The following is a 27969-nucleotide window of genomic DNA, read 5'->3' as shown; positions in this document are numbered from 1 at the left end:
ATGTGAGGGAGTAAACTGTCTTATGGAAGAGAGGGATACTGGGAGAGGGATCCTGGGAGACCTCAACAAGGTTGAATGCTCTGTGGGTGGTAAAGGAGGTTGGTCTTCATAAGGTTAGGAGCAAGTGAACAGCATGAAGGCAGTGGTCATTTAGCGCTGCTGTCCTGGAAGTGGAATGAGAAACAGGAGGCTACCGGTAGCAGGGGAGAAAGGAATTTACATATTGTATCCTTTGTGTAAAACTGCTGAATCGGTCCTTTGGCTGTGCCATTTGGGCAGGTTCCGCCGTGGACTCTCCAGCCTGAGCTTTGGAAGGGGCCTCAGTTGGTGTGGGTTCTCTCTCCAGGTCCCCAGTTTTGTTGCTAGACACAAGTTGACTAGGGTGGGTGGACTGTGGGGGCTGCTGAATCTTGCAGCTACTTGGCCAGTGTCTTGGAGCCAGCTCCTTGGGTCTTGCCACTGTTTACGTCAGGGAGCTGTCAGCCTGGAGTGGCCACCTCCCAGGGACTCCAGCTGTCCTTTTGCGTTTGGGGAGTGGAGCAGTGATGGTGGGGGTAGAGGGGGGCTGTCAAATCCTCTCACCTCCCCTGTAGGAAAGCCTGGCAGAGCGCCTGGCACAGGTTACTTACTTGAGTGGGGTGGCTCTCCTTGGCCTGTCCCTCCTGTTTTCCTTGAATGAAACAGCCTTGAAAAAAAAGAAGGAACTACTCTTTTCCTCAAGCCCCCACGACAGTGTGTGCTTGCTGACATCCACCCACCTGGCTCCTGCCACCAAAATGACATCTGCTTCTCAGTTGCACCAGGCAGCATGTGGGGGGCCAGACTGGTCTGGGTTCAAACCCACCCCCACTTACTACTTAGTAGTCACATAACTTCAGCAGATGCTGCAATTGCACTGAATTTCTCCGAGCCTTGGTTTCCCCTCTGTAGTACCTACCTTGCAGGGCTGTTGTAGTCGTGGCTGTGTCTTAAACATTCCTTATTGCTGTTCTCCCTGGAGCTCTCCCCTCTCTGGCTCTCACTTTCTAGCCAGGAGATCTGTGGCAGAAGGTGCTTGCCATTTTCTTTGGGGTGTGGTGGGGGGATCTCTCTGAGAAGAAGGTGATGTGGCATTTATGGGGTCTTGGGGTTGCCAAAGAAAGACATCTTTTGCTTGGTAATTCTGCAGGGGCTGTGCCCTACAGTGAAGCCGTGGGCACGGGCATTTTCCAGCCTCTTTGTGGGGAACTGTGCTCAGGACTCTTATTCCTACTCAAACTCAGCTCAGAGAGATGGGTTCTTATGGGTGAGCCTGGAAACCCAATCCTCAGGTTTAACACAGTTTATCAGGGGAATTGCATCCTGAAGAAAACCATCTCTTTTTAAAAATAAAATAAAAATAAGAAAAGACTATAAAAGGTTGTACTGGTGACAAGGTGGTTTCACATTTTGTTTCTTTGGATATAAGCGGGAAACTGCTGAAGGTGCTCAGCTCAGAGTCGTCATCCATCTGGTTTTCCTATTGCCCATTTGTCCCGTGAGCCTCGTAGTAGCTGCCCCAGCCCTTCCCCAGCTGTGGCGGGCCACAGCATCCTCATCACTCAAGAGGATGGATTCGGTTTTATGCTTAGGAAAGAAGTTACTATAATAGATGATGCCTCGGTGGAACAGTAAATTTATAGTAGAGTCAAAACGTAGTTGTTCGGACTCTGCCGTTAGCTGTTTGGGACCAGGCTGTACAGTCCTAAGGCGTAGGAGTCCTCTGCAGAAAGGAGTACTTTGGAAGTCGGAGCAAGCTGGAAGAATCATTATTGCATCAACATTTCTATTTTTTTCTTAACATTTCATGGCCACAAGCATTTATCAGTGTTTATCAGAGAGGCTACACTCCCTTGGCATTATCTGCATTTGTTTTGTCTATTTAGTTTATGTGCACAAATTTACTTGGCTAGATTTGCTATTGAAACTAGGGTGTTAGATTTTGCAACTATTCTATTGGTAATTCTGTTTTACTGGTGGCCTGTTTGGGTCAGTCCCTGCTCTCCAGCCTGTTTTCTCATAGTGCTTTATCTCCATTATATGTCCCCTTTCTGTGTGTTGCATGCCTGCTGCACTTGGTCTGCAGCTTTGTTTTACTTTCTTACTGCACATTTGCTTCTCATTTGCGCATACTTAATTTTTGCATTTTACAACTCTTGTCTGGTTTGCTCTAAAAGGCAGAAGATCCTGGGGATCTGTGCTCTGGTTACTGGAATAATCATGTCTGCCATTCAGATATGGAAGTACCTGAGAGGTTGAATTAATAGGTAGATGGTTGCTCGATGAAAGCAAGAGTTGAGCAGGGAGAGGGGATGGTCTCACGGAGTCATGAGTCGAACTTTTTGGAGTTGTCCTTGGTTCCACCCTTTTCCACGCGTCTCTATGTCTAATCCATTTTCTGTGCTAGGTGGGCTCTATGCTAACATTGTATCCTGAGTCTGCCCAAGAGTTCCCATCTCTGCTGTGAACCCCCACCTCTCTTTTTCCTGCCACCGCAGGCTAAGCCATCATCTGGCCTTGTTTAGGCAAAGGCTGTCTAGAAAAACCTTCTGTGAATGATGGCTTTGTTTTGTGTGTGCACTGTCCAGTAGAGGAGGGTAGCCACCAGCCACATTGGGCTACTGAGCGCTTGAAATGTAGTCAGTGCAATTAAGGAACTGAGTTTTTAACTTAACTTTTAAAATGTAAATATCCTCATGTGGCTAGTGGCTACTGTATTAGATATAAGGGTCTGGACTATATAATAGCTTTTTTTTTTTTTTTTTTTTTTTTGAGACAAGGTCTCACTCTGTTGCACAGGTTCAGCCTCCCAAAGTGCTGAGATTACAGGCGTGAGCCGCCACACCTGGCCAATGATAGCCCCTTAACTGTATGTACTGCTTAATCCTCCCCATAATTCTTCCCCAAGTAGCCAGAGTGATCTTTGAAAAATGTAGGTGGTATCGTGGCACTTCTCATTTTTAGAGCCCCCCCAGTGGCTTCACCTGCTCAGGAGCTCCCCAGCTCTCCCCATGCCTGTGATGTCTCCTCCAGCCGCTCTTTGCAGCCCTCTCCTCCTCCTGTCCTGCCCCCTCCTCTCTCTCATGCTACTCCAGCATCCCGGCTTGCTTTCTGTTCTTTGAAGGAGAAGCCAAGCTTTTTCTGGGGTTGTGGCCTGTGTGCCTGCTGTTTTGTCTGCCTAGGTGCACTTTGCTTGCCTGGTCATTCATCCTTGAGATCTCAGCCTCCCAGAGAGTCCTCCTCACCTGGCTGTATAAAGACCCCAAGCCCTCAGGCTCCTCTTATCACTGCTGGAAATTATCTTCTACTACTCTTTCTTACTTATTTTTGTCTGGCTTTCCTAGCATGTACATGTCATTAGGGCACCAGCCTTGCTAGTGTCGCTGCTGTTGTCCTGCCCCACTCCCCCTTCTCCTTCCCTTGCCCCCTGGAGAAGACATCTCAGCCTCATTCTTTCCCAGGGCTTCTTTTCCATTCTCTAGACCGACCACCCCCTTCTGCATATGTGGGTGGCGGCCACCTGGGGTGCCGTGTCCCTGAGTAGTTTCATTTTTCTCAGTTGTAATCACAGTCTCATTTGCCTCCCTGAGACTACACTCTTCATCACCTCTATTTTACTTGTGTGTTCCCAAATTTCCTCAGCTACAAATCTCAAGATAATCTCTTAATTATTGCCACCACACTTTACTCTGAGTAGCAAGGGTAAGGCTGTGCAGTTGGGTTGCTGAAGCCTAATGGAAGCCAAATTTAAGAAAAGGGCACACTTGAAAGACTGTTATATTCCATACAAGTACATTTGGGTTCTAAATACATTCAGTTAAGAAAAATTTTATTTATTTTTTAATTAAAAAATGAATCCATGTTCCTGAAGAAAAATTAGAAAATTCCAAAAGACAGCAGGAAGGAAAAAAAAATCCCACATTATCTCCCCATGCCTAGACAACATCATATACCAGGCAGGTGTACACACTGGGTATAACATTGTACATACTGTTTTCTTACCTGCTCTCTTACTCAAAATACCATGTATATCTTTTCCTATCCTTAAATACTCATCCACAAGTCAATTTTGAATGGCTCAAGAATGTTACATTTCCTGGATGTACCCTAAATTATTAAGCAAATCTGTTCTTGGGTGTTGGGGTTACTTCCTTTTCACGATTATAAGCATTTAATTTAGTTAATTTCTTTTTTTCTTTTTTAAACAGTCAATGTTCTGTAAAAGATTGTGTTCTTGTCTTCTTCATCTTTCTTTAGCAAGGGCGTGTGAGTCACAGTCTTCCCGTGGTGTTAGTATGTAATTTGTCCTGGACGTGGATTTGTTGTGACTCCATCTACCTACATCATGTTTCTCTTTGTGGCAATGACCGCTTGTTTTCCACAGGAGACACTGTTCTGTAGTTATAAAAACAAGTGTTACGCAGCTACCCTGTTTCCTGAGTGCATTGCTCACACATGCTCACTCTCCCTTCCTGTCTTCCAGCGGGGAAGCTGGTCTCCAAGAAAACACCATCGTAAACAGTTCTCTGCAAACCAGCTGATTGCCAATGTAGTGTATTTTTATTTAAAATGACTGTTCACTTGCTACTCTGAAACATGTTGTAACCTTGACCTTTATTCTGGCCACTGTTTTAACATGCTTTTAAATGGCAGGCAATATATTAATAAAAGGAGTAATTTTGTCCTTGATGTTATTTCTGAATAGAATGTAGGGTAATACAATGTAAAATAATCAATGAATTTATATATATTGAAATGCATTGAAGCGTGGGTTTAACAATACATGGACTTCTAATGCTGCTTCTTTCTTTTGTGGTTTGATTGTGGGGTGGGAGAAGCTGTCAAAAGCAGTCATTATAGAGCCCTGTGTGGTATTTGTTGCTTTCCTTGTGATTGCAGGTGTTGAAATATTCTTGCATCTTGGTCAAGTTTCTCTTTAGTACATCATGAAAATGATCCTTAGACTCCTATTTAGCTTAGAGCATGAAGAGAACTGTTTATTGGTCATTCTGGGCTGGATGCCCTCTGAGAGTGGGAGCCGGATAGGGTCCAGGGTGGAATGGGGGTGTGGAAATGGCAGCTGCCATCCTGAAGAAACACGTGGGGCTGGCTTGGTTACAGCCTGTAGGAGAGCTGGGGCAATGGGGTTCAAGAGTCCAAGCTGCTAAGAGTGACATTAGCCAAACAAACCTGAAAAGCTAGTGTTCCTGCTGGTGCCCCAGGCTGTTTTTCTATCCGTGACCGTCAGTTTTATTTTGATAATCTCTGTTGTTTAGTTATGCCAAATGCTTTAAATAGAACCTGTACTGTGAAATATTTTAAATTCAGATCAGAAGGGCATTGAAGAACGATTTGAGAGAGACTGAGAAATAATGACACAAAATTGTCATTCATTTCCACAAATGGTTGTTCAGTCTTGCCCTGAACTGGGTACTGTTTTTAGGATTCAGTAATGAATATGACACAGTTATCCTACCCTCAAGAAGTAAATGTGTGGTTCAGCTTCCGAGTGTACTGGCCCCAAATGTAGGAAGCTTGAGTTTCTCGCAGCCGCAGGTTTCAATGAGCATGACGCTAACAATTGTGAAGTGATAGTGGATTTGGAGTCAAGGACCATCAGAACAGAAGCTGAGCAGGGAGACGTGGGAATCATTCATGGGCAGAGACTGGCAGGGTGTGGGATCTGGGGAGCAGCTGCAGTCTTGTGTAGCCGGTGTTGATGTGGGCTGCTCTGAAGGCTGGGGGCCTCACCTGTGTCCTGAAGGTCCTTGAGGTGACACTTTCTGGTGACACTCTTTGACTTGGGGAGAGTTCACCTAATCCTAGACCAGTGCTACCCAAAGTGTGTCCGCTGACTGGTGCCGAGAGATAAATGCCAACATCGAGAGTAGTGTTTAGAGATTTCTATAGCAACTTGACATTGCAGCCACATCCCAGTACATGACCTGAGAATTTGTTTGCCCAGGATGTAGACCCATTTGGGTTTTGTGGAACTTGTAACATGTATGTGAATACATCCGCATCTGGCAAGAGCTGTGAACTAGTCACCTGCGGGGACCACGCCTTCTTCCTTAATGGATACAAATGAAACTAAACAAAAAACAAAGCAAAACCACCTTTTCCTTCATGACCCTAGTTGGAGAAGCACCACCCTAGAGCAGGCAAGAATGCAGTGGGAGGTGAGGGTGTGGGCAGGAATGAAAATCAAGAACTTAAATAAATATAAAATTGTTTATCCCATTCCAGTTTCATTTCAGACCTTTGTCAACGCGCCAACTTCCCGTCCCCTCACCCCCTCCCCGACTCGTCATCAGCATGTGTTCTTTTTTCATTAACGTTATTTTTCTATACAGATTTATATACCATTCTGTACATATTCTCCATATACATACACACAATTCATAAATTTAACATTTTAAATAATGTTACAGTACTTTGTTGTGTTTACATGCCACAGTTTCTTAACTCCTCTATGTAGGGCCATTGCTCCATTTTCCTGTTATAAATAGTGTATCTGTGAATATTTTTGTACAAAAATTAGGGTTTTTTTTTCCCTCTTTCTTTTGGTTTCTTTAAGTCTATACCTAAAGGGGAAATACCATGTCAAAAGGTCATGGTTTTATTGCTCTCTAGAATGACTGAATCAATTTATATTGTAGTAGGGGATATACAGGTTTTCTTTGTGGCTTCAAGCTATGCGATTTTAATAGTTTTTCCTGGTTTACAAGGTATATACTCGTGTCTCAAGATCGTTTTAATATGCTTACTTCAGGAAGTTGTGAGGATGTGATGATTTGATTTTGAATATTTTCTCACATTTAAAACCAACTGATCTTTTATGTCAAAATAAAATTAAAAACAAAACAACACAAAAACATTTTTTTACTAAGTTGAACCTGAATATTGACATCTTATAATTTTATAAGTTTTTACATAGTTTGGATATAAGGTTTTATTCATTATACTTTACATCTTTAACATTCTGCTGTTTTTCTACTTGTTTCATTACATTGTATGGTGCAAAACGTGGCCACCAGTGTTTACATTTTTATACTCAACCAAATCATCTCTGATGATATCCTTTATTTTCTTGACCATAAATTATTTTCCCTTTCACAAGTGGGATAAATATGTTATTCTGCTCTTTTCTAGTTTTTAAATTGCTTATTTCTTGGATCTGTCTGGACCTTATTACAGTGTTTGGTATAAGATGAGGATCTAGGTTAATTTTCTTCTATACTGATGTAATTATCCCAGTAACTTTTATTAGTAATTCTTTCCCCCATTTTTGTGTTTCTTGTGGTTTGACATTTATTAAGTAATTGTCATAGAATGAATGTATTTCTGGAATCTCCATTCTTATGCTACCATTTTAAAAAACTTAATACTATATGAATTTCATTTGTAATCTATTTTAATGTAATAGCGCACTTCTATCACCATTACTCTGAAAAAGTATTATTTTGTATTCTTTCCCCTGATTCTTCCAGTTGCATTTTACTGTCAACTGGTGTAGTTCTCTAACCTGCCTGATTTCTTGGCTGCACTTTGGGCCACATGGGGCAAGTGCTTTACCATGCTTTCTGGGGTAGTGATCTTAGTGGGAGTGTGGCTGGGGCTGATTAATGAGAAGACGAGTTGAGGGTTTGAAACTCTGAGTCAGTTAGCTTAGCTTTGATCCCGGGCTATATGCCAGGGTCTGTGCTTTGGTCATAAGGGAATTGGGAGAGATTTATCAACATAGACTTGTCATCAGGATTGAAAGAAGTTATTCGGAGCACATGCCATGGATATTGACTTTGTGAAAAAAAGTATATTACAGGACCAATGTTTAGATGTTAATAGGGCAAGAGGGAAGAAAGCATAGATCGTTAGATTTGGGTGTGTTTTTTATATGTGGTAGCTTTGAAAGAGTTTTATGTCTTAATGTGTCCTGAAGGTTTAGAACTGCAGGCAAGTCTGTTGGGCAGTCCCTCTGTCTCCGCACTGCCAGTGAGGAGGGGCATGTGCTGCCTCGGAGGACAGTGTGTGTCTGATGGAAGGAAGATGCTTGTGGATGTTCATGATAGATACCTTCCCTCTGTGGCCATTCCTTTCTGGGTGTCAAAACATTTTTCTCTTCTTTTTAAAAAAAATTTTTTTTTTTTGAGACAGAGTTTCCCTCTGTTCCCTGGGCTAAAGTGCAGTGGCGTCAGCCTAGCTCACAGCAACCTCAAACTCCTGGGTTCAAGCGATTCTCCTGCCTCAGCCTCCTGAGTAGCTGGGACTACAGGCATGTGCCACCATGCCCGGCTAATTTTTCTATTTTTAGTAGAGACTGGGTCTTGCTCTTGCTCTGGCTAATCTCGAACTCCTGAGCTCAGGTGATTCTCCCGCCTCAGCCTCCTACAGTGCTAGGATTACAGGCGTGAGCCACCTCGCCCAGCCTAAGTTTTTGTTTTTGAGAAAGGGTCTCACTATGTTGCCCAGGCTGGTCTTGAACTCCTGGCCTCAACAGATCCTCTTGCCTCAGCCTCCTAAAGTGCTGGGATTACAGGCATGAGCCACCACACTTAGCCAAGAATTTTTCTCTTTGATGATGGACTTTGTGACAATATTAAGTGACTCCAAAAACTGAGAATGAATGTTTGGCATATTAAGTTTCTATCAAATTCCCTAATAAGTCAAACTCTTGATAAGAAAATTAGCAAAGACTTTATGATCATCCTAGAAACTACTACGTAAACTCTTGCATTATAGAGCAATTCTGTATTTTTCTTAAGGAAAATCATGCTCTTGAACATGTTTCTTCATTTTTGCTTGCTAATTTCTTGGTTCTTCCACTAGTTGCCTAATTTTTTTCCCTTACAGATTAATATTTGTTATCCCCGGCCTGTGTGGCTGTCACACTTGCTTATTATTCCTTCCTAAAATGATTGAGCTAACAGGGTGATGATGATTAGCCCATAATAAATAATGACCAATGTTTATGTAATGCCTTGCAGTACAGAAAGCATTTTAACATGTTTCATCTACTTTAAACTTCATGCTCCCTCTGAGGTGGGAATTATTGCCACCACCTTGTTTAAGGAGGAGAACCCTGGAGCCCAGAGACAGGGATGACAACCTGCCTCAGGCCACAGAGATAGTTGGTGACAGTGCAGACTTCTGTTACAAATCCCATATTTTCCCCGGTGTATCTTCTGGTTTGAATTCTTTGGTCAAATTATATTTTATTGAAGGAGAATGAAACTGTTATTTTTTTTTGGATCACAATATGTGATACTTAATTTAATGGGCTTAATGAATAAGTGATCATGTACTGATGCAATATTTTTTTTCTTAAGGGTTCCATGCCAAAGAACATGTTTATTTAAAAAAAAAATCTTTTGAAAATAACTAATCTGTTAATCAAATGAATGTAATGTGTTTTCTCTAGTTAAAGAAATTTTCTAATTTTATTCAAATGATCCCATTTAAAGGGAAAAAAGTTATCCACAAGCACAAGTTATGTACTATAATTATGGGTTTTTGGATGCTATTTTGTAGTCACATTTTAAAAGTTTCATTTGCAGGTATGTGTTGCTAGTATACAAAATTGCAATTGACTTTTGTCTATTAATCTTTAGCCTATAACCTTTCTAAATTCACTTATTAGTATTACTAGTTGTTATTTTCACTAGTTTATAGATTTCTTAGTATTTTTCCATATAGACTATATTGTTGTTAACAAATAGAGACCATTTTACTTTTTTCTTTGTGATCTTAATATGATCTTAATATCTATTATTTATTTATTTATTTAGCTTTATTGCAATGTATGTACTACAGTAAGAGGCACATATTTGAGTTAATGCTGTTAAATATTTTCACTGGGACAGGACTTCTTTATATCCTGGCTTATAAACCATAGATACGATGTTAGAAAATTGTGTGGTCAGCAATTTTAAAAAATTTAGTTACTGGAACTTTAAGCAATTATTTTTTGTATGTTTGTGACGAGCATCAATGTCTTTTGTTATTATAATTTGTACTCTATAGAAATGCAGTGTAAGGAGCTAGGCATGGTGGCTTATGTCTTCAACCCTAGCACTTTGGGAGGTGGAGGGGGGAGGATCACTGGAGACCAGCCTGAGCAATAAAGTGAGACCTCATCTCTATAAAAAATAGAAAAATTAGCCAGGCGTGGTGGCGCACACCTGTAGTCCCAGCTATTTGGGAAGCTGAGGTGGGAGGATCACTTGAGACCAGGAGTCTGAGGTTGCTGTGAGATATGATGATGCCGCTGCACTCTAGTCTGGGTGACAGAGCAAGATCCTGCCTCAAAAAAAAAAAAAAAAAAAAGTGGTGTAAGGAACTTGTAATGTGTTTGTTGGCAATTTTGACAGGGGTTTCAAAGTTAGGTTTTTCATTATTTGGAGGAGTGAGACTAACTGCAGCTTAATAAAATCTATTTCCATGGAGGAAAGGATGGCTAATTTTATAGCCTACGTTTACAGAGAGGCAGGTTAAGCAGAGTGAGAGAAAAGGAGAAATGAAAGTTGGATAGAAAATCAGGTATCTAAAATGTAAACAGTATCCTTGACTGTTCATTTTAGCAGTGTGTCTTTAATTAATATTATGTGCTTTGAAATGTGGCATAGAGGAATAAAAAGAAAAATAGGTTCAAATCTAACTCTGACACTTCCAAGCTGTGTGAACTTGGGCAAGTGACTTATCCTTAGTTTTTTTTAAAAACCGTACAGTGGAAATAATAATAAGCAGCTTGCAGGCATTAGAAATAGTACATGTAAAGTACCTGGCACATATCAGACATGCAATAATATTAATATGTATCTATGATTTTTATAGAACTCCATCTTTATTATTTACTTATTTTTATTGCAGGCTGAGTATCCCATATCCAAAATATCTGGTGCCAGAAGTGTTTTGGGTTTGGGATTTTTTTGGATTTTGGAATATTTGCATTATACTTAATTATTAAATTACAAATATAACTTCAAAATGCTCTAAAATCTGAAACTTTTTGAGCACTGACATGATGCTCAAAGGAAATGCTCATTGGAGTGTTTCTGATTTAGGATTTTTAGATTAGGGATACTCAACCTGTATTTATTTATTAAATTGTTATGATTTATTAATGGATTCCCTAAAATACTATATGTCACCGAAGGTAGGGAACAATATCTTTGAAGAACCCTGTCCTACTAAAAAGACCTAAAACTTTATGTTCCTGGAGACTTGAACTGATGACTGAGGAAGAATAATGATAAAATATTACAGTGATGGTCGCATTGGATCGCTGTCAACTTTCTTCCAGCGCTCTTCCCCTAGCCCATATTGGAGACTCAGACAAGCATGTTTATTTCCTAGGGCCTCTGAGGATCTCACCTGACTGAACGTAGCCAGCATTTGGTACACGGAGTGCTCAGCTGTCCAGGAGCATCTGGACCTCAGGGCTGGAGTGGGAGCTGCCACTGTGGGTGTCTGTGGAGCTGTTGGAGGGTCACTGATGGTGACTGCAGGAGCAGCGGTGGCCCTTTGCCAGGCTTTGTCTTCATCGTTTGCCTTCCTTCCCCTTCCTTTTTCTATGTCTAGACTACTTGGCTAATGTTGTGCTCTGTCTCTTCCTTCTAGAATTCTGAAGGTGGACTCTATGTATGCATGAATACATTTTTGGCCTTTGGAAGGGAACATGTTGAAAGACATTTTCGAAAAACTGGACAGAGTGTATACATGCACCTGAAAAGACACGTGCGAGAGGTGAGATATATTCACTTTTGGAGAACTGGCCTTGCTGCCTTTCCTGCAACATTGCCTTGGTGTGTTTTATCACAGGGAGATTTTACTGTGTCCACGTAACTTCTGATTTTCTTGGATGATGGGAAACAAAAGCGGCACTGTTTGCAGAAATTCAGATTCCCCAAACCTTATATTAACCAGTTTTATTCTTCTTCCTCTAACCCTCTGATTGGAGTTTTTAAGACATGTGTTGACTGATTGAGAAAAAAAATTAAAGTTAAAAAATACAGAAAAGTACAGAAAATAAACCCAGTGACACTTAGGGATCCAAAAATCAGAAATAAAAAACATTTGGGTGTTTTTTCTTCAGACTTTTTTTTTTTTTTTAAGTGAGAGAAATAGAGTTTCCCTAAAAGTTCAAGTTCCTTTTGTTCCCCTTCCTCCTTAGAAATAACTACTGCTGTGAATTTGTTTCTTATTGTCATTCATGTCATTATATTTTATTAACAAATGTGTATTCATGAAGAGTATATAGTATGAGTTTATATATTTTAAAGATGTAGAGAAATGCTATCATATTGTTAGTTATAATTTTGCAAAGAATTTTCCCCCTCAGTGATGTTTTTGGAATCTATCCCATGTTGAGATACATCTGAATGTATTTAATTCATTTTAGTTGTCATTTGATATTTCATTTTATGAATACTTTGTAATTTATTCTGTTCTGATGAACATTTAGATTCTTTCTATTTTTTGCTACTCTGTTTTATTTATTCTATTTTTGCTGCTCTGTCTATTTAGTCTCCTATTGATGAACATTTAGATTGTTTCTATTTTTTTGCTACTCTAAACAATGCAACAATTAATGTTTTTATACACTTCTCCTGGGAGTACATGTACAAGATTTCTTTAGGAAATACATCTATAATAGAAGTGGTCTTGCTGACTCATGAAGTGCTTATCTTCATTTTTACTGGATATTGCCAAATCTCTCCCCAGGGTGATTGTACCAATTTACACTTCTATCTGCAGTGATTATGAATTCCTGTTTTCCCACACCCTCACCAACCCTTCATCAGAGCTCTAATTTTTGCCAATCTAATGGTTATGAAGTGGTATCCAAATATTTGGCATTTTCTTCTTTAGAGGTTGAATATCTTTTCGTGTTTATTTTCCATTCTCTTTTCTGATTTGCCTACTTACATTTTTGTCCTATTTCTCTATGGGTTTATCTTTTTCTTATAAGTTTGATGAGTTCTTTTTACATTTGAGATACCAAACCTTTGTCTGTTATATACTAAATTTTCTTTTACTTTGTTTATGAATTATTTTGTAGAATAGAAGTTCTGATTTTTTTTTTTTAAAGAGATGGTGTCGTGCTTTGTTGCCCAGGCTGGAGTGCAGTGGTTTAATCCTAGCTCACTCCTGGGCTCAAGTGATCCTCCTGCCTCAGCCTCCCCAGTGGCTGGAATTATAGGCATGAGCCATCATGCCTGGCCCAGAAATTTTAAATTTTGATGTAGTTAGATTATTAAACTTTTTCTCTCATGAGTTGTGCTTTTTGTATCTTGTCTAAGAAATTGTTTCCCAACTCAAGGTCATAAAGATATTTCTTCTAGTTTTTTTTAAATTAAGTTAGTGTGTATATGTGTATGTGGGTATGTTTTAATGTTTCAGGTTTTTTTTTTTTTTTTTTTTTTTTTTTTGAGACAGAGTCTCACTTTGTTGCCCAGGTTAGAGTGCCGTGGCGTCACCTAGCTCACAGCAACCTTAAACTCCTGGGCTCAAGCAATCCTCCTGCCTCAGCCTCCCGAGTAGCTGGGACTACAGGCATGCGCCACCATGCCCGGCTAATTTTTCTATATGTAGTTTTAGCTGTCCAGATCATTTCTTTCTATTTTTAGTAGAGACGGGGTCTTGCTCTTGCTCAGACTGGTCTCGAACTCCTGAGCTCAAACAATCCGCCCGCCTCGGCCTTCCAGAGTGCTAGGATTACAGGTGTGAGCCACCGCGCCCGGCCGTTAATGTTTCAGGTTTTTAATCCATCTATAATTTTTTTGTATTTGAAGAGTGGGAATATATTTTTTTATATTGACAACCAGTTGTTCCAATGTTAACAGGATAATACAAGCTTTGCCAGTGATTTATAGTGCCACCCTTTTTATATATTAACTTGGCATTCACACTTGGGTCTGTTTTAGGTTTCTCAGTTGTGTTCTGTTGATCGTACTTTTCTGTCTCTGCTTAGGTATGGCAAGCCTTGCTGTTTGGTAGTGCAAGTGCTTCTTCCATGTTCATTTTTTCCCAGAGCTTTTGTGGATATTTTTAGACATTTATTTTTCTCTATGGAAAGACAAATGTCTTTGATTTAAATAAATTGATTTTTGTGGAATCAATTTATTTAGTTAAAAAAAATCTTGTTGAGATTTTGATCACAATCACATTGAATTTATAGATTAATCTGTAAACCACATCATTGTGTAAGCTCCCTGAGGACAGGAACTTTTGTCTGTTTTTTTTTTTTTTTCTATTTTTTTTCAAAAGTATTTATTGTCTTTAGTAAAAAGAAGCTAAACCATGATTAGATTCACTGCGCACTCATCTTATACATCCCTTATCTATGGACCTGGACTAGGACCTATTTTAAATTATTTCAAACCACCTTCTCCTGTGGTCTTCCCCATCTCAGTTAATGCAGCCTCAACCTTGTAGATGCTCAGGTCAAAATCTGAAGTCTATTTTGTTCGCTACTGTGTCCTTAGCACTTAACAGTGACTGGCATATGTATTAATAGTAGGTGGTTCATAAATATTTATTGAATGACTATTTAACATGGCGTACCTCTTTATTCAGATCTCTTTTATGTCATTCAATAATATTTTGTAGTTTTCTGTAAAAGAACTTATATTTTATTAGATTTTTTCCAGTACTCTATATTCCCTATAATTTTTGTTACTAATGTTACTGCTTTTATTTTTTATGTATTTAATTGGTTATTGACAGTGTTTGGAGAGGTTATGAATTTTCAAATGCTGATTTTGTATTTAGTAATGCTGTTCAACATTTACTTTAGTCCTAATAGTTGTAGACTATCTTGGATCTTCTCAGTCATCAATGCTGATTTGAATTTCATCTAATCCCTCATCCTAGCCTACCTAATATGTTTTCTGTTTAAGTTCCTAACAAAGGAAAGATCCCAGAATTGGACAGTGGGGGAAGTAGGAGAAAAAGGAGGAAGAAAGGCCAGCAGGTCAGATAAGCCATAAATTCAATGCTTAGGTTTAAAATAATTTAATTTTGCCCCAATATTATGTGATTTATACTTACTACTCCTGCATGTAGTACATAAAAATTCTCATGAAGTCTGTTTTGTTCCATATGTCTTAGTGTAAAGTGAGGAAATTACAAGAAACTCAAAAAAAAAAAAAAAAAAGAAAGAAAAGAAGCTGAATTAACTTGCTCAGGGTCACAAAGTCAACAGCAAGACTGTCCACCTTCAAAAAGAACACGCCACAAAACTGTCCCTCTACTTTGTGTCCTCCTTTAGTCATCGCATCCTTCCATTAAAGCTTCCTTCAAAACTTCTCTATTCTCAGTGTCTCCACTGTGTCCCCCTGTTAAGGCAAAACCTTGCAGTTGGATTGATCTTGTCAATCCACTAAAACTGCCCAGGTCATCAGTGACTTCTTAGTTGCCCCACTTGGTGCACATGTTTTGCGGCCTTGCTGTTTCTTGACTTTTTGAATATTTGAGCTTCTTTTCCTTTGGAACTGTTCCTCCCCTGCTTTCTTTGGCACCATTCTTTCTTGGCTTTCCTTCTGCCCTTTCTCAGTTTCTTTAATGAACATCTCTTCCTTTGTTTACTCCTTACTTATCAGCATTGCCTAGGATGCCATTTGCCCATCCTGCCTTCTTCCTCAGGATGCTCTTCCTCATCAGTGTTGTCCTTGTTTAACCACTCTCTCTAAGCTCATGACTTCCAAATTAATATCTCTCCAGAGATACCTTACTTCTACTCTCAATACTCTTACCTTTTGTACTCCCTGTGGTCAGGATATCCATCCATCCATCCATCCACTCACCTACCTATCCACCAACCCATCCATTCATCCATTAAACCATCTATCTACTCACTACCCATCCACCTATCATCATTCATCCATCCATCCATCCATTCATCCATCTATCCATCCACCCATCCATCCATCCGTCCACCCATCCATCTATCCACTCACCTACCCATCCATCCAACATACATTTACCAAGTAGCTGCTACATGCTAAGACTGCTGTTCTTCTTACCTGACCAACCCTGCCCCCACCCTCACCACCAGATGAACTGATCATTTTTTTTCTTATAATATGATTTTACCTTTTCTTGAACCTCTCTTAGCACTCACTAGAATCTGTTGTGCTGTTTGTTTATGAGTATGTTCCCTTCATGTGCTGGTGAGCTCCTCAAAAGATAAAATCTGCCTTCATTCAGTTTGTACCCTGAGCTCCAGCCCAGAACCTGATGTACGAGCACAGTTGTATTTGGTGACCAAGAAGTTTTAGTTTTTTAAACCCTGTTGTTGACTGTGTAGGAGCAGAGGTGATGGTCTTTAGAAGGAAGTCTTACTTTTTTTTTTCTCTGAAAGGTGGTGGATCTAGTGCAAGTCTGAGGTGTGAACCCCGCAATTGGGGACAGCCTTATGTTCTAGCAAGTTTTCCTGGAGCCCCTGCCCGCATTCACCCTCCATCTTTGTGCAGGGAGGGAGGGGGCAGAGAGATCGGGACAATTGAAAGGACACCATAAACTTCCGTAGAGAGATTTCAAGTGATCTCCAAGACTGTTAAATGTGCCTTTGGAACAGGTTTTATTGTATCCCTTTTTGAGGCAGGTAAGTGGAAGGGAAGGACAGAGGCTCTAAGACCATGAGGAGAGGGATTTGGGGAGAGGAGTCATGCATTTGACATCAGTATTTGGAGGGATAAGTTTTTGAGCTGAAGTGTTTTATAATTTCCAGATTCCTGAGATGTGAACTGTAAACCTACAGTAGAAGCTGTAAAAACTTCATGTGAGAATCACAAAGATGAGTCAGCCGTCAAAGTCAAATAACACAATGTGGCAGAGGAGCCTTAGGACTGATGAGAGGACAAACTAAAGAAGCAGCCAATGCGCAGCAAGGCCTTAATACATGCAGTTGCTGGAAAAGTGCGGGGTAGACTCTTACACTATGGTCTGTTGGAAACGTGCTTTTTTCCAGTAACTGAAAAAACACACAATATGGAAATATGGTTTTGGCCATTTGAAACAAAAATTAATATAATCTATTTGAAAGTAAAATGTTTTGTGTGAGCATCAGATGAATGACCTCTTTTGTATAACCGCTTGACGGGTGTTTATTTCCTTGCTGCTGAGGATGCTAGCATATGTAGAAAGTACATGTAGCTTAGGATAGGAAACATAACCACCTGTTGGTGCTCCAAATATGTTTAGGGAGGTTAGATTGAGGTTTAATATGACCGGAATATCAATGACTATATATCGATATTTATTAAATCTTTCGAAAATAGTTGAAAGGACCAAGCACTGGGGACCCACTGGGTAAGCAGAAGAAGAAGGTCCTGACCTCCTGGAGCCACCACCATCTTTCCTGAGTCTCTCATCGTCATGCTTGGACTCTAACCCTCTTGGGAGCATGTGCTGATTTGAAGTTTAGGCATCTACTTCACCTTGATCCCTGGTTTCTACTTCCCTTTCCAGAAGTGCTTTCCTTATAACTTGGTAAAAACAATTAGGTGGGACAATAGCATTGCTCTTCACCTGCCTGCATTGACCTGGGTGAGGTTCACGTTTATCCTGGAATTGATAGTCCAGGTTGAATATTTCCTCTTGGCCTTTTTATAAAAACTGGGAACCTCTGAGTTGTACTTTCCCCACCCCCCAAATTGTTTATTCTATAGGGTGCATTTTAATGATTTCTTATTTTCTTTTCAGAAGGTAAGAGGAGCATCTGGTGGAGCTTTACCAAAAAGGAGGAATTCCAAGATTTTTTTAGGTAATGTAAATAGTTATCAATAGTGTGCCCAGATTTTCTGTGTGTGTGGGTGTGTGCGTGTGTGTATGTGTGTGTGTGTTTGTACGCTCATGTGCAAGACTGATTTGGAGCAATAGGTTGTTTATTGCTCTACAATTTAGGGACAAGAAGCACAAATTTAACTTGAGAGTCTCTGACTCTATTTTGCATTTACCTACTATTGAAGGATGCTTTTAGCACTCTTAGTTTGGTTTAGTGCTTTGAGGCAATTATACTTAAGAGTGACTAGAGAGTAATTGTGATTCTGCTTCTGGTCTGTTTTAGGCTGACTTTAAAGAGCCAGTTTTTCTTTTTTTAAAAAATTATCCAAGCTACAGACTTATTCAGATTTCACCATTTTTTCCACTAATGTCCTTATTTTTGTTACAGGCGCCAATCCAGGATCTCACCTTGTATTTAGTTGTCATGTTTCTTTAATCCTTTCCAGTGTGTGATAGACCTTCCGTCTTCCTTCGTCTTTAATAGTTGTGGCACTTTTGAAAAGAGTACTGGTCAGTTATTTTGTAGAATGTACCTCAGTTTGGGTGTGTGTGATGTTTTCTCATGAAAAATCTGAAGTTATACATTTCTGGCAAGAATACCACAGAGGTAATCCGCCCTTCTAAGTGCGTGATACTGGGAATACATGCTGTTGACGTGTCTTCATACTGGTGGTGTTGAACTTCACTACTTGTTAAGGTAGCGTCTGCTGGGTTTCTCCACTGTAAAGTTATAGTGTAATTATTAATAATAAATATCTTGGGAGTGATAACTTTGATACTGTGCTGATATCCTGTTCCTCCTCAAAGTTTTGCCTACTCATATTAGCATCTATCAGTGGATATTGCATGCAGCAATTATTATGATGGTGTTTACCTAATGGTGATTTTTAAATTTCCCTCGTTCAAAAGAGCTAGTTTTATTTATGCAAATGACTGCTGATTTCTATCTTATATAATTGTGGTCATATTTTCTTTTGAGCTTCTGGTATGGTTTTCTCAGGGGGAAAAAGAGGTTTGATAATATTTGACCAAGAAAGTTTATATTCCTAAATGTCTGGGATTATGTTTGAAAGGAATTTCAAAATTGTTTCCATAGTATGATTTTATTTTGGTTAAAAAAATCTATATACACATATACATATATGTATGTGTGTATATATGCATACATGTCTATATGTGTATATATACATGTGTGTATGTATACGTGTATATCTATGTGTGTACACACACAAGTATTCATATATAACTGAGAGACTGGAAGAGCCTGGAAGAATATACTCTAAATTGTTAATAGTAGCTCTTTCCCAGGAATAGGATGGGAGTGATTCTAATTTTCTTCGTTTTGCTCATCTGTATTAAAATTTTTTCTTTAACAATTGTATGTTGTTGTAATGAAAAGACACATTAATTATTTGAAAAGTGAAACCATTGAAAACAGTTAAGGAGCTGAGTTTCCTTCCTGGTTTGATTCTCTGTTACTTTGTGCTGGGCCTGATCTTGCTGTTTTCTCCTGCTTCTCAGCTTATGGTTTTCTGTATGAGGCTAACCTGCAGTTGGTTTTTCTACCCTGGCCAATCTTCCTGACTTCGCAACATGCCTTTGGACCACAACCCAAATCAACCAACTGAACCCAAACCAGCCTAGCATGAACCTAGCTGAATGATTGAATGTATTCTGGTACTTTGGTTACTAGCCTGCTGGCTCCCTTCCACTAATATGGGTAATCTGATTTTTTCCAAATTGAATGACATCTGCATGACCTTCTTGAGGATGGAAATAACTAAACATCTTGACTTACCCATTGTTATTTTTTATTATAATTATTTTCTTTGGTTGAATGAAGAAATTAGCTGACCTCTTGGCCTTTTAGCCTTTGTGTATTTTCCTCAACAGGCCTTGAGGTTTGATTTTTCTAGTGATTATTTTGGTGGTAGAGGATATTGTCAAGGAACTTTTAAAAATTAATTCACAAGTCAGCACTGAAGTTTTGTGCTTCATGTTGTGTGAACCCCTTCCATTGTTCCCTGGGGGTACTACCCAATTTAAATTAGTTCATTCATTTCAGTAAGAATTTGGTTGTACAAGCCCTGATTTAAAGTCCCCTCAGCTGGAGCTTCTTATCTCCCAGGAGTTGGCACTTTTCTCTTGTCACATAGATCTCAGCTCTGTGTTCAAGTTGATGTTGCCAGCAAATCAATTTCAGTGAGGGTCTGTATTAGAATTACATCCGGCTTATGTAACAGAAAACTTAAAATATTGGTAACTTTAAACAAGATAGACTCTTATTTCTCTCTCATGTAGAGGATGTTGGGAAGCAGTAAGTGCAGGATGACATGGTGGCCTCATGTTCATCAGGAATTGAGACTCTTTCCATATTTCTGCTTCACCCTTTATCCTAGCCTGTGACTTCCACCCTCATGGTCACTTCATTGGTCCAAAACGGCTGTTGGAACTCCAGCTATCACATCCACCTTCTGGAAAGCAGGAAAGAGGAAGGGGAAAGACAAAATAGTCAAATCTCCCAGCAGAGTCACCTTCCTTTTGTCAGCCTTCTCGTAGATTCCCGATCAGTTTATACCTCTCTGTCAGAACTTGGTCACTTGGGCTGCCCCTGGCTGCATAGGAGATTGGAAAATGAAGTCTCCTAACTGGCTTCACTGAGTACAGTTGGAGGTCTCTCACTAAGGAAGAAGGGAGCAATGGATAGCCTCTGTAGCCTCTGCCACAGACTGCTTCCCTAAATGGGACAGTGGGGTTGTCTCTTCATGGAGAAGAAGAGAACTCTGACCTCTCTTGCAATTTTTCTGTTTCTTTGACTAGAAAGTACTATTTGCTGGTACTGAAATGTTATGATACCCCTTTCCCCCGCCCCTGTCATGAAACTGATGTAGATGACAATGCTTTATCCCAGACAGAGGCTTTTTTTCCCATTCAGTTGAAGACTTTGTGAATAATTTCTTTTCCGTTGGCTTAACATAACATTGAAACCATTGAATCATTCGGTTATAACCTTCAGAATTGATTTTATAAGGGAAGCTGATGCCATTAGCTGGTGCTGAGTGGCTTGCCCAAGTCTCCTGAGCACCGCCTGCCCCTCAGCGAACGGTCAGGCCACTCTTCCTCCCCATCATCTCTGATGTTCATTTAAGTGAAATGACCTCAGCTCTAGCTTTTGCTGGTATTTTCTTTTTTAAACCAATAAGTACAATTTTTGGAACTTTTTAAGTCATTTAAATTCTTAATTTTTTTTGTATTTCAGATTTATTTTTTGAATATGTACCACATGAACAAAGCTTAAATTTGAGAAGTTATAAAGGGCCGGGCAGTAAAAAGTAAGCTTTTCTCCCTCCCTTCCCTGTCTCTCAGCCACTTGGTTACTCTCCCCAGAGACAAGTAGTTATTTTCTGCACTTGATCTTGTATGTGTCCAGTGATAGTCTACACCATGCTTTTAGAACGTTTTTCTTGTGGGCACTGGGAAGCCATTAACCCTTTTCTTCCCAAACTGTGCTTGGAGGCATCCTGGGGTGCTACAGTGAACTCACCAGCGAACTGAGGGATATTTTAAATCCTTGAGGGAACATAGTGATGTTTGAACATTGCGTGAACTAACCTCGATGTAGTTTCAATATTAGTTTATCCTGTATTCCTAAAGAAGCTGGTTGTTTGGTGGTTTCTATAGTAAAAGGCAAGTACTAGGTGAAATCAACATGGAACAGGAAATAAAGGTAGCGGCGGCTGATCTGATTTAAAGAGAAGTTGTGTGGTGCCCAACAGGTGCACACATCCCGTTAGTAAGGAACTGTCTATTTCAGAATGAAGTAAAACATTTTTTGTTTTAACTGATGTGGATTATTTTTTTTTTCAAATGGTTACTAAATTGTTAGAACATAAGTACTTCCCAAGTTGTTTGGACCTGAAGAGAACGACTGGCCATTTCCTGTGGTTTAGGGCTGCTGTGAAAACCGTGCTGGGATGCTGAGGGGTGCTGTCACCTGAGCAAGTCTGGGTATTGCTGCATGAACATTTTTTATTTTTTATCTTTTTTCTTTTCATCATCCTCTTGTTGCTATATGCATGAACATTTTTAAGCTAGAAAGAGACACTACTGGTTGACTTTTAGAAAAATAACTTGCAAAAACATGAAAGTTTGTGAATTTGGGGAATAAGCTGATATAAAACTTAGCATTTTTTTGAGATACAAGGAGGGAAGGAGGGAGATAAGGGAGTTCATGATCCTGAAAGAAATACCCTAGGGCTCGCAATGTGATTCTGGCCTAATTGTGCATAAATAAAAAAATATATATATATTTTTACAATAAAGAGACAAATGTGTACAGATGTGTAAATAACTGCTAATGCGTTTCACTTAAGAAATATACCATATCTTTGGTATGTCATAAAAACAGTGTGAAGTTTTCACATTTTTATTAAAGCCCTTCCCCCACCCCCAATTTTCACAAATAGGAGTAAATGAATTAAGTTCTTTTGTGTCTGGAGAGCCGAACTCAAAGAGCTACTGATTAACCTGGGAGAGCTTAAATTCCACTCTTTTGGCTTAGCCCTGGCATTCATACTCTATGAGAAACAGGTTGAAAGCAGAAAATGTGTGAAAAGTTTCAGGAATGGGAGTGTTCAGAAAACTCATCTGAGCCTCTGATGACCAGAAGGTTCAAATAAGCTCCACAGCGCTATTTCCTCCTGAAGCGGCCAAATAACACGATCTGTGATCTGTGCTCAGGGCCTTTCCCTGGTACCTTCTTTTGAAGTGGTTGGTCAGATTTGGCAGCCCTGGGACACACAGGTTGTTTGCCTCCAACAAATAAATTAAAGTTAATACGGTCAGGCTGAGAGAACTCTGACCTGGGAATCAGAGCCCTGGTTTTGTTTAGGAGAAGTGGGTGTTGTCCCAGCCACTTCTCTCAGGGATCTGGGAGGACCATTGAGGGAGAGTTGGGGAATAAGTTTTTGTTTTTTTGTTTTTTAACTTACAAAGAGCTCATCTGGGTATTGCCAGTTGAGCAACAGTGGAAAGTACCAGCCGGGAAGTTGGGAGTCTCAGTCCCACTGGCCCTAGGGTATGGTTGCTCTGCGGGTTCCTCAACTGGATATTTGTAGGGTGGTGAGACATGACTTAAAGACATGTGGAAATTAATTTAAATTATACTTAGGGCTGTAGGGTCATATACATTCAGGATAAAGCTTGAGTTTGTCCCTTAAGATCAGAATGTATGTTACCTCTGCCGGACTTTTCCCTAATTTAGATTAAGATGTTTGGGGAAGATAGGACCCCCTTCCATTCCATTAAATTAAAAATGAAAATTAAAATAAAAGTAAGCTATAAACTAAGTGTAAAGAAGCACAACAAAGTTCAGCGATTAAAATACACGACAGCATTCTTGCTTCTTTTTAAACATATATCAGTTGCTAATTAAAAAACAACAACACAGCAAATCTTTTGACATTCTTGCTTTGCAGTTGTCCTTAGCATGTTGGCGTTGTTGACGTCCTGAAGTCCCCTTTCACACGCTAACTTTAGAGTGTGTGGTGTGTGCAGGGCACTATGCAGGGATAGGGGTCTGGAAGGTGAGTAAGACCTGTTTCCCACTCTCTGAGCTGACAGTCTTGCAATCTTCTAGCATTTGAAGGTCATAATTTCTCTACACTCAGATCACATAGAAGATCCGTACATGATACCGTGGTCTTCCTGAAACTTACTTCGGGATTGTTTTGGAGCTGGGGCAGCCAAAGGGAAGGGAAAGCACTCTTGATTGTAATAACATTAGTTGTCAGGAACGTAGAGAAGGTGATGATGATGATGATGATGGTGACAGTGGCTTTTGTTTGTGGAGTCTCCAGTACCTACCAGATCTTATACTAGGTGCCTTAAAATCTTATCTTATTTGATCCTCTTAATAAACTTGTGGAGTAGATAATACTATCCATGGCTCATCTATGAGGAGAATGAACTTGGAAAGAATTTTCCCAGGGTTACATAGCTAGTAAATGTCAGAGTGGACTTTGTTTTTTTATGCCAAGTAAGATTTGAATTGGCATTAAATGAATATGTTTTCTGTAGAAAAGAGATAGTATCTTGTGTGAGCCAAATCTATACAAAAAACCCGAAAGATTTGTGCTTTGGTTACTTAAATTTGTTATACATACAATAATAATAAAGAAACTTTTAAGAATAGAGAGAAAAGTTCACCCAACTCATTATTTTCATTTGTTCAGGTTTCTTTCCAATTTTTGTTCATGAGCATAGTGCAAAGTTGTCTTTATAATGAATTTTTTACTTTTAACATTAACATACCATAAACATTTTCATGTTTCTGCATAGTCTAAATAACTATCATTTAAATAATATTCTGAGTTGAATAAGATTCTCATTGAACAGTTAGGTTCCAATTTTTAAAAAATTATAGATATTGAGGCATTCAGTAGAATATCTTTCTTTGAATTATGGAGTCTCCAGTACCTACCAGATCCTATACTAGGTGCCTTAAAATCTTATCTTTCCTTTAAATAAATGCCTTTAGTTACTTCTTAAACTTGTAGAATCTTCTTTAAAATTGCTTTTTGTCAAATTAACTTCCATGGCTATCTAACAACGTTGTTTGTTTCTTTATTTTGGTATTTCTGATTAGAATCAGTCTCTTATTTAGAATCTTTTATTAAAATACTTGGACTGCATTTTAACTGCATCTTATTTTTTACTTTCAGCACACAAATATATACTAGGTTTTGGTGGGAGGTATACATAAGGTGATAATGGAATCTAGATCCTTTTGTTCTCTGGCGGCTGCTTCATCTAGTAAAATAACTTTCTTTTATCTCCAGAGCCCAAATTTCTGTGTGTGTGCTTGTATATGGGAGTAGAATATAGTTTAGTAACTCTTTGTCACCGTAGTTCTGAACATACAGGTATACAAATGTGATTTGTGATGCTGGCATCCCCATGAATGTGAAGCTGAAATGTCCATGTAAATATTGTGATAAGACATTTCTTTGCACCTTCACTTAACCTTTACCAGAGCTTAGCCAAGCAAAGAGGTGATGACTTGATAGGTAACAGGCTGGAGGAACTCATCTTTCTCGGCTGCGGAGGGACAGCAGGACCACTCACTGTACAGGGCTTCCGCCTCTGGTTTACTGTGCAAAATCTAACAACGCTTACAGAGACGGACAGACACATATAGAGGGAGCAAGAGGGAGATTTTATTTTTAAATAATAGCTACCATTTATTGACTGCCTCTTATATGCCAGGTCTCTTGTCTACAAGTTCTCATTTATCTCCTATATAAATGTGTAAGAGAAGTGCTATGATCTTCATGCTACAAATGGCAAAACTAAGGCTGAGAGAGTTTGTGACTTGCCCAAAGTTTTTAGAGCCCATTAGGTTTTTCGAGCCAGAATTGAACCGAGGTTTATCTGCTGTCAAACGCACGTGCTTTCTTCCATATGACAGTGTTGTGGAAAACTGTCCAGCCCATTCTTGAGAAATCAGGAGCCAGGTACCTGACAAATCACAATTACCAGTCTCTTTCTTTAAAAATCTCTAAGAATTGAGTATCTAGCACATATATCTATTTTAACTGTAAAGCTTTATGATACGACACAGGCTTCTTCATACATCAGTCGCTGATAAATAAGTATTCCTAATTTAGGAAAGACGCCCGTAATTCCTGGGTTGGGGCAGATGGATGGTCCTGTCAGAGGAGGAAGTTGTGAATGTCACGCCCTTGGGATGTCTTCCCTGTGGATTTCTGGCTTTCCCAGTGAGTGCTGCCTGTGGGATGTTACTGTCCTCACTTATTGTTCTCTGTTTTTGTTTTCTCCTCAGATCTAGATACTGATGACGATTTAAATAGCGACGATTATGAATATGAAGATGAAGCCAAACTTGTTATATTCCCAGACCACTATGAAATAGCACTACCAAATATTGAGGAGTTACCAGCCCTGGTCAGTGAGTGTGCACGGCTGCTAGCTAGATGCGCGTGACTCTCTGTGTCAGGTGTGTGTGCGTGTGCGGGGTGTGTGTGTGGTGAGCGTGGCGGGCGGGTAAGGCGGGTTGAATGTGAGACGAACATAAGAATGAGCATACCTCTTCTCTTTCATGACAAGGGTCTTGCAGGGTGACATTTCAAGAGTGTTGGGCCATTGGTACCCTTTGCTGCCTCTTCCTTCCAGTGCTGTTTGGTCTCTGTAGCTCGTTAGGCTGGTCTCCTTCAGGATGGGCTGGCTTCTTGCCCCCTGAATCACAGTCTGTTGCTTAGATTTTCACACTGGGCACCCCAGCCATGCAGGGAGTGCTGGAGGGGGACTGTCTTCTGATCAGAGGGATGACAACATTTTTATCATGTTTATTATGTTGGCTTTCCATGTAAGATTTTGTTTGGAAGAAATAAACGTGCCTCACAGCTAAAACAACAGCAACACAGTTATAAAAAGAACCAAACATTTATACATCACAGATCCGCAGGAGCTCCGGGATTAAGTGAACCATCTTTTCAGTTTTGTCTCCTCCAAGGACTAAGACTACTTTCTAGATTTTAGATATTTTTAGTGGTAAGCTCCCCCGCCCCCTTCTCCTTTCTTCCTTTTCCTTTCTTTCTTGGTTCAGTTTGTGGAGGGACCTTAATTGTCTGATCGGCTTGGAGCTGGGGCTGGTGGTGGTGCTGTGGGGAAACCAGGTTTTGTTTTCCTTTGACTCTCACGTGCTGTAAATGGGCACAGAGTTCCTGCGGGGACAATAACTGTTTTTCCTACTTTCCTCATTTCCTGTATTGCCGCCACCACTCTGTCCTTTTTTCTTTTTTCTCTTTGGTTTCTTTTCCTCTTTTCTGCTCTGTGCACACCTAGAGCCTGCTGCAGATGGCAGCAGGGCCAGGGTTGGTTGGGTTTAGACATGCCAGCTCATTTTTTCCCTTCTCAAACTCTGCCAGAACCAAAGCCAGGTCTTTAGGTCCGCGAGTCTCCTGGACGTTGCGTGACTCTGTATCTGCAGCCATCTGCTCACTTGCCCCTGCCAGGAGGGGACATTTGTGCTTGGGGTTTCCGTGTCATTACTGACTGGGTTCCCACCATTCAACCTCTTTTGTTTCTGATCTACTTTTTTATCTAAATGTAAGACCATGGAAATGAGAATTTTTGTGTACTTATTTATTATAATTCTAATTATTAAATGTAACGCATCCTTTTCAGTCCTAAGTGCACAGTGTTCGGTAAGGCATGCAGAATTAAATTACCTTTGCTGTCTCCAGTTCCCTGTGTTGACTCATGTGGCCGTTACCAAGGATAAAATATATTAGTGGATGAAATGGCGTTACCTCATCCTAGTACCTGAAATTATATACTAATGCTTATATCTCTATAATACTGAGAGTTCTTGCTGCCCTTGTTTAATATAACTGTTATTTCTGCTGTCAGAAAAGAAGGAAAGAAGCATATTATGAATAATGTTATGAGAAATTATTTTCCTCTCATTCCCTCATGAAGAAGTCTTTATGTGAGAAAAGTTAATAAAAAAGCCTTTTATTATTTTTGTACTGAGAGTATAATTTGAAGTGTGAATACTCTTATTTAAAAGGGAAATGCCATAGAAATCTGAATCCAGCAAGATATACTATAATTTTTAATAACAATCTTTTATAATTAAGAAATACTTTAAGAATGAAAAAAGAGAGAGACAGAGTTATTTGGAAGATAGGGGTGGGCAGATTGAAGGAAAAGCCCGTATTTATGTGACGGTAACCAATAGGATTTATCTGCATAAAAGGTGCTAGTTACTATATTTCTTTTAATGCCTTTGCTACACTCTTGGTGTTTGATGATTCTCTTTTTAAATACCAAAGATTACTGAGCTCAAAAACACCTAACCAGGTGACTCCTCTTTCATCTCTAGAACATCTCAGCATAGAACAATTTCCATTTTGAAGAGTTACTTTATAGGTTCTCCAGAGAGTTAAACCACATTGGAATGACTGGTGATACAGGGGTCGCAGAGACATAGCACTGTGAGCCCAGCAGGGATCCTAGAGGCTGAATTCCAAGGCCTTCGTTTTCGACATCAGAACTAGAGCAGTGGTGTGCTTGTAAATGTCTAACAACAGGCTCCCTGGGGGAAAAGCCCTGTTTTGTAGTGTCTGCTGATTCCATGGTGTG

At 39.7% G+C, this 27969-nt stretch overlaps 1 protein-coding gene across 1 annotated transcript in view; it reads left to right on the top strand.

The window, feature by feature from the left end:
* USP13 (ubiquitin specific peptidase 13) overlaps positions 1 to 27969 on the top strand; it is a 106443-nt gene that overhangs the window by 10208 nt on the left and 68266 nt on the right. Inside the window, exons 2-4 of the mRNA XM_069472896.1 lie at positions 11635 to 11760; positions 17722 to 17782; positions 25646 to 25767. Coding sequence (XP_069328997.1) covers positions 11635 to 11760; positions 17722 to 17782; positions 25646 to 25767 — 309 coding nt within the window. The remainder of the gene's footprint in view (positions 1 to 11634; positions 11761 to 17721; positions 17783 to 25645; positions 25768 to 27969) is intronic.

The sequence above is a fragment of the Eulemur rufifrons genome, chromosome 7 (genome assembly GCF_041146395.1).
Source record: "Eulemur rufifrons isolate Redbay chromosome 7, OSU_ERuf_1, whole genome shotgun sequence".
In the NCBI taxonomy this organism is placed as follows: domain Eukaryota; kingdom Metazoa; phylum Chordata; class Mammalia; order Primates; family Lemuridae; genus Eulemur; species Eulemur rufifrons.
The sequence above is the reverse complement of the archived record's forward strand: the minus strand, read 5'-3'. Positions and strand labels throughout refer to the sequence as shown.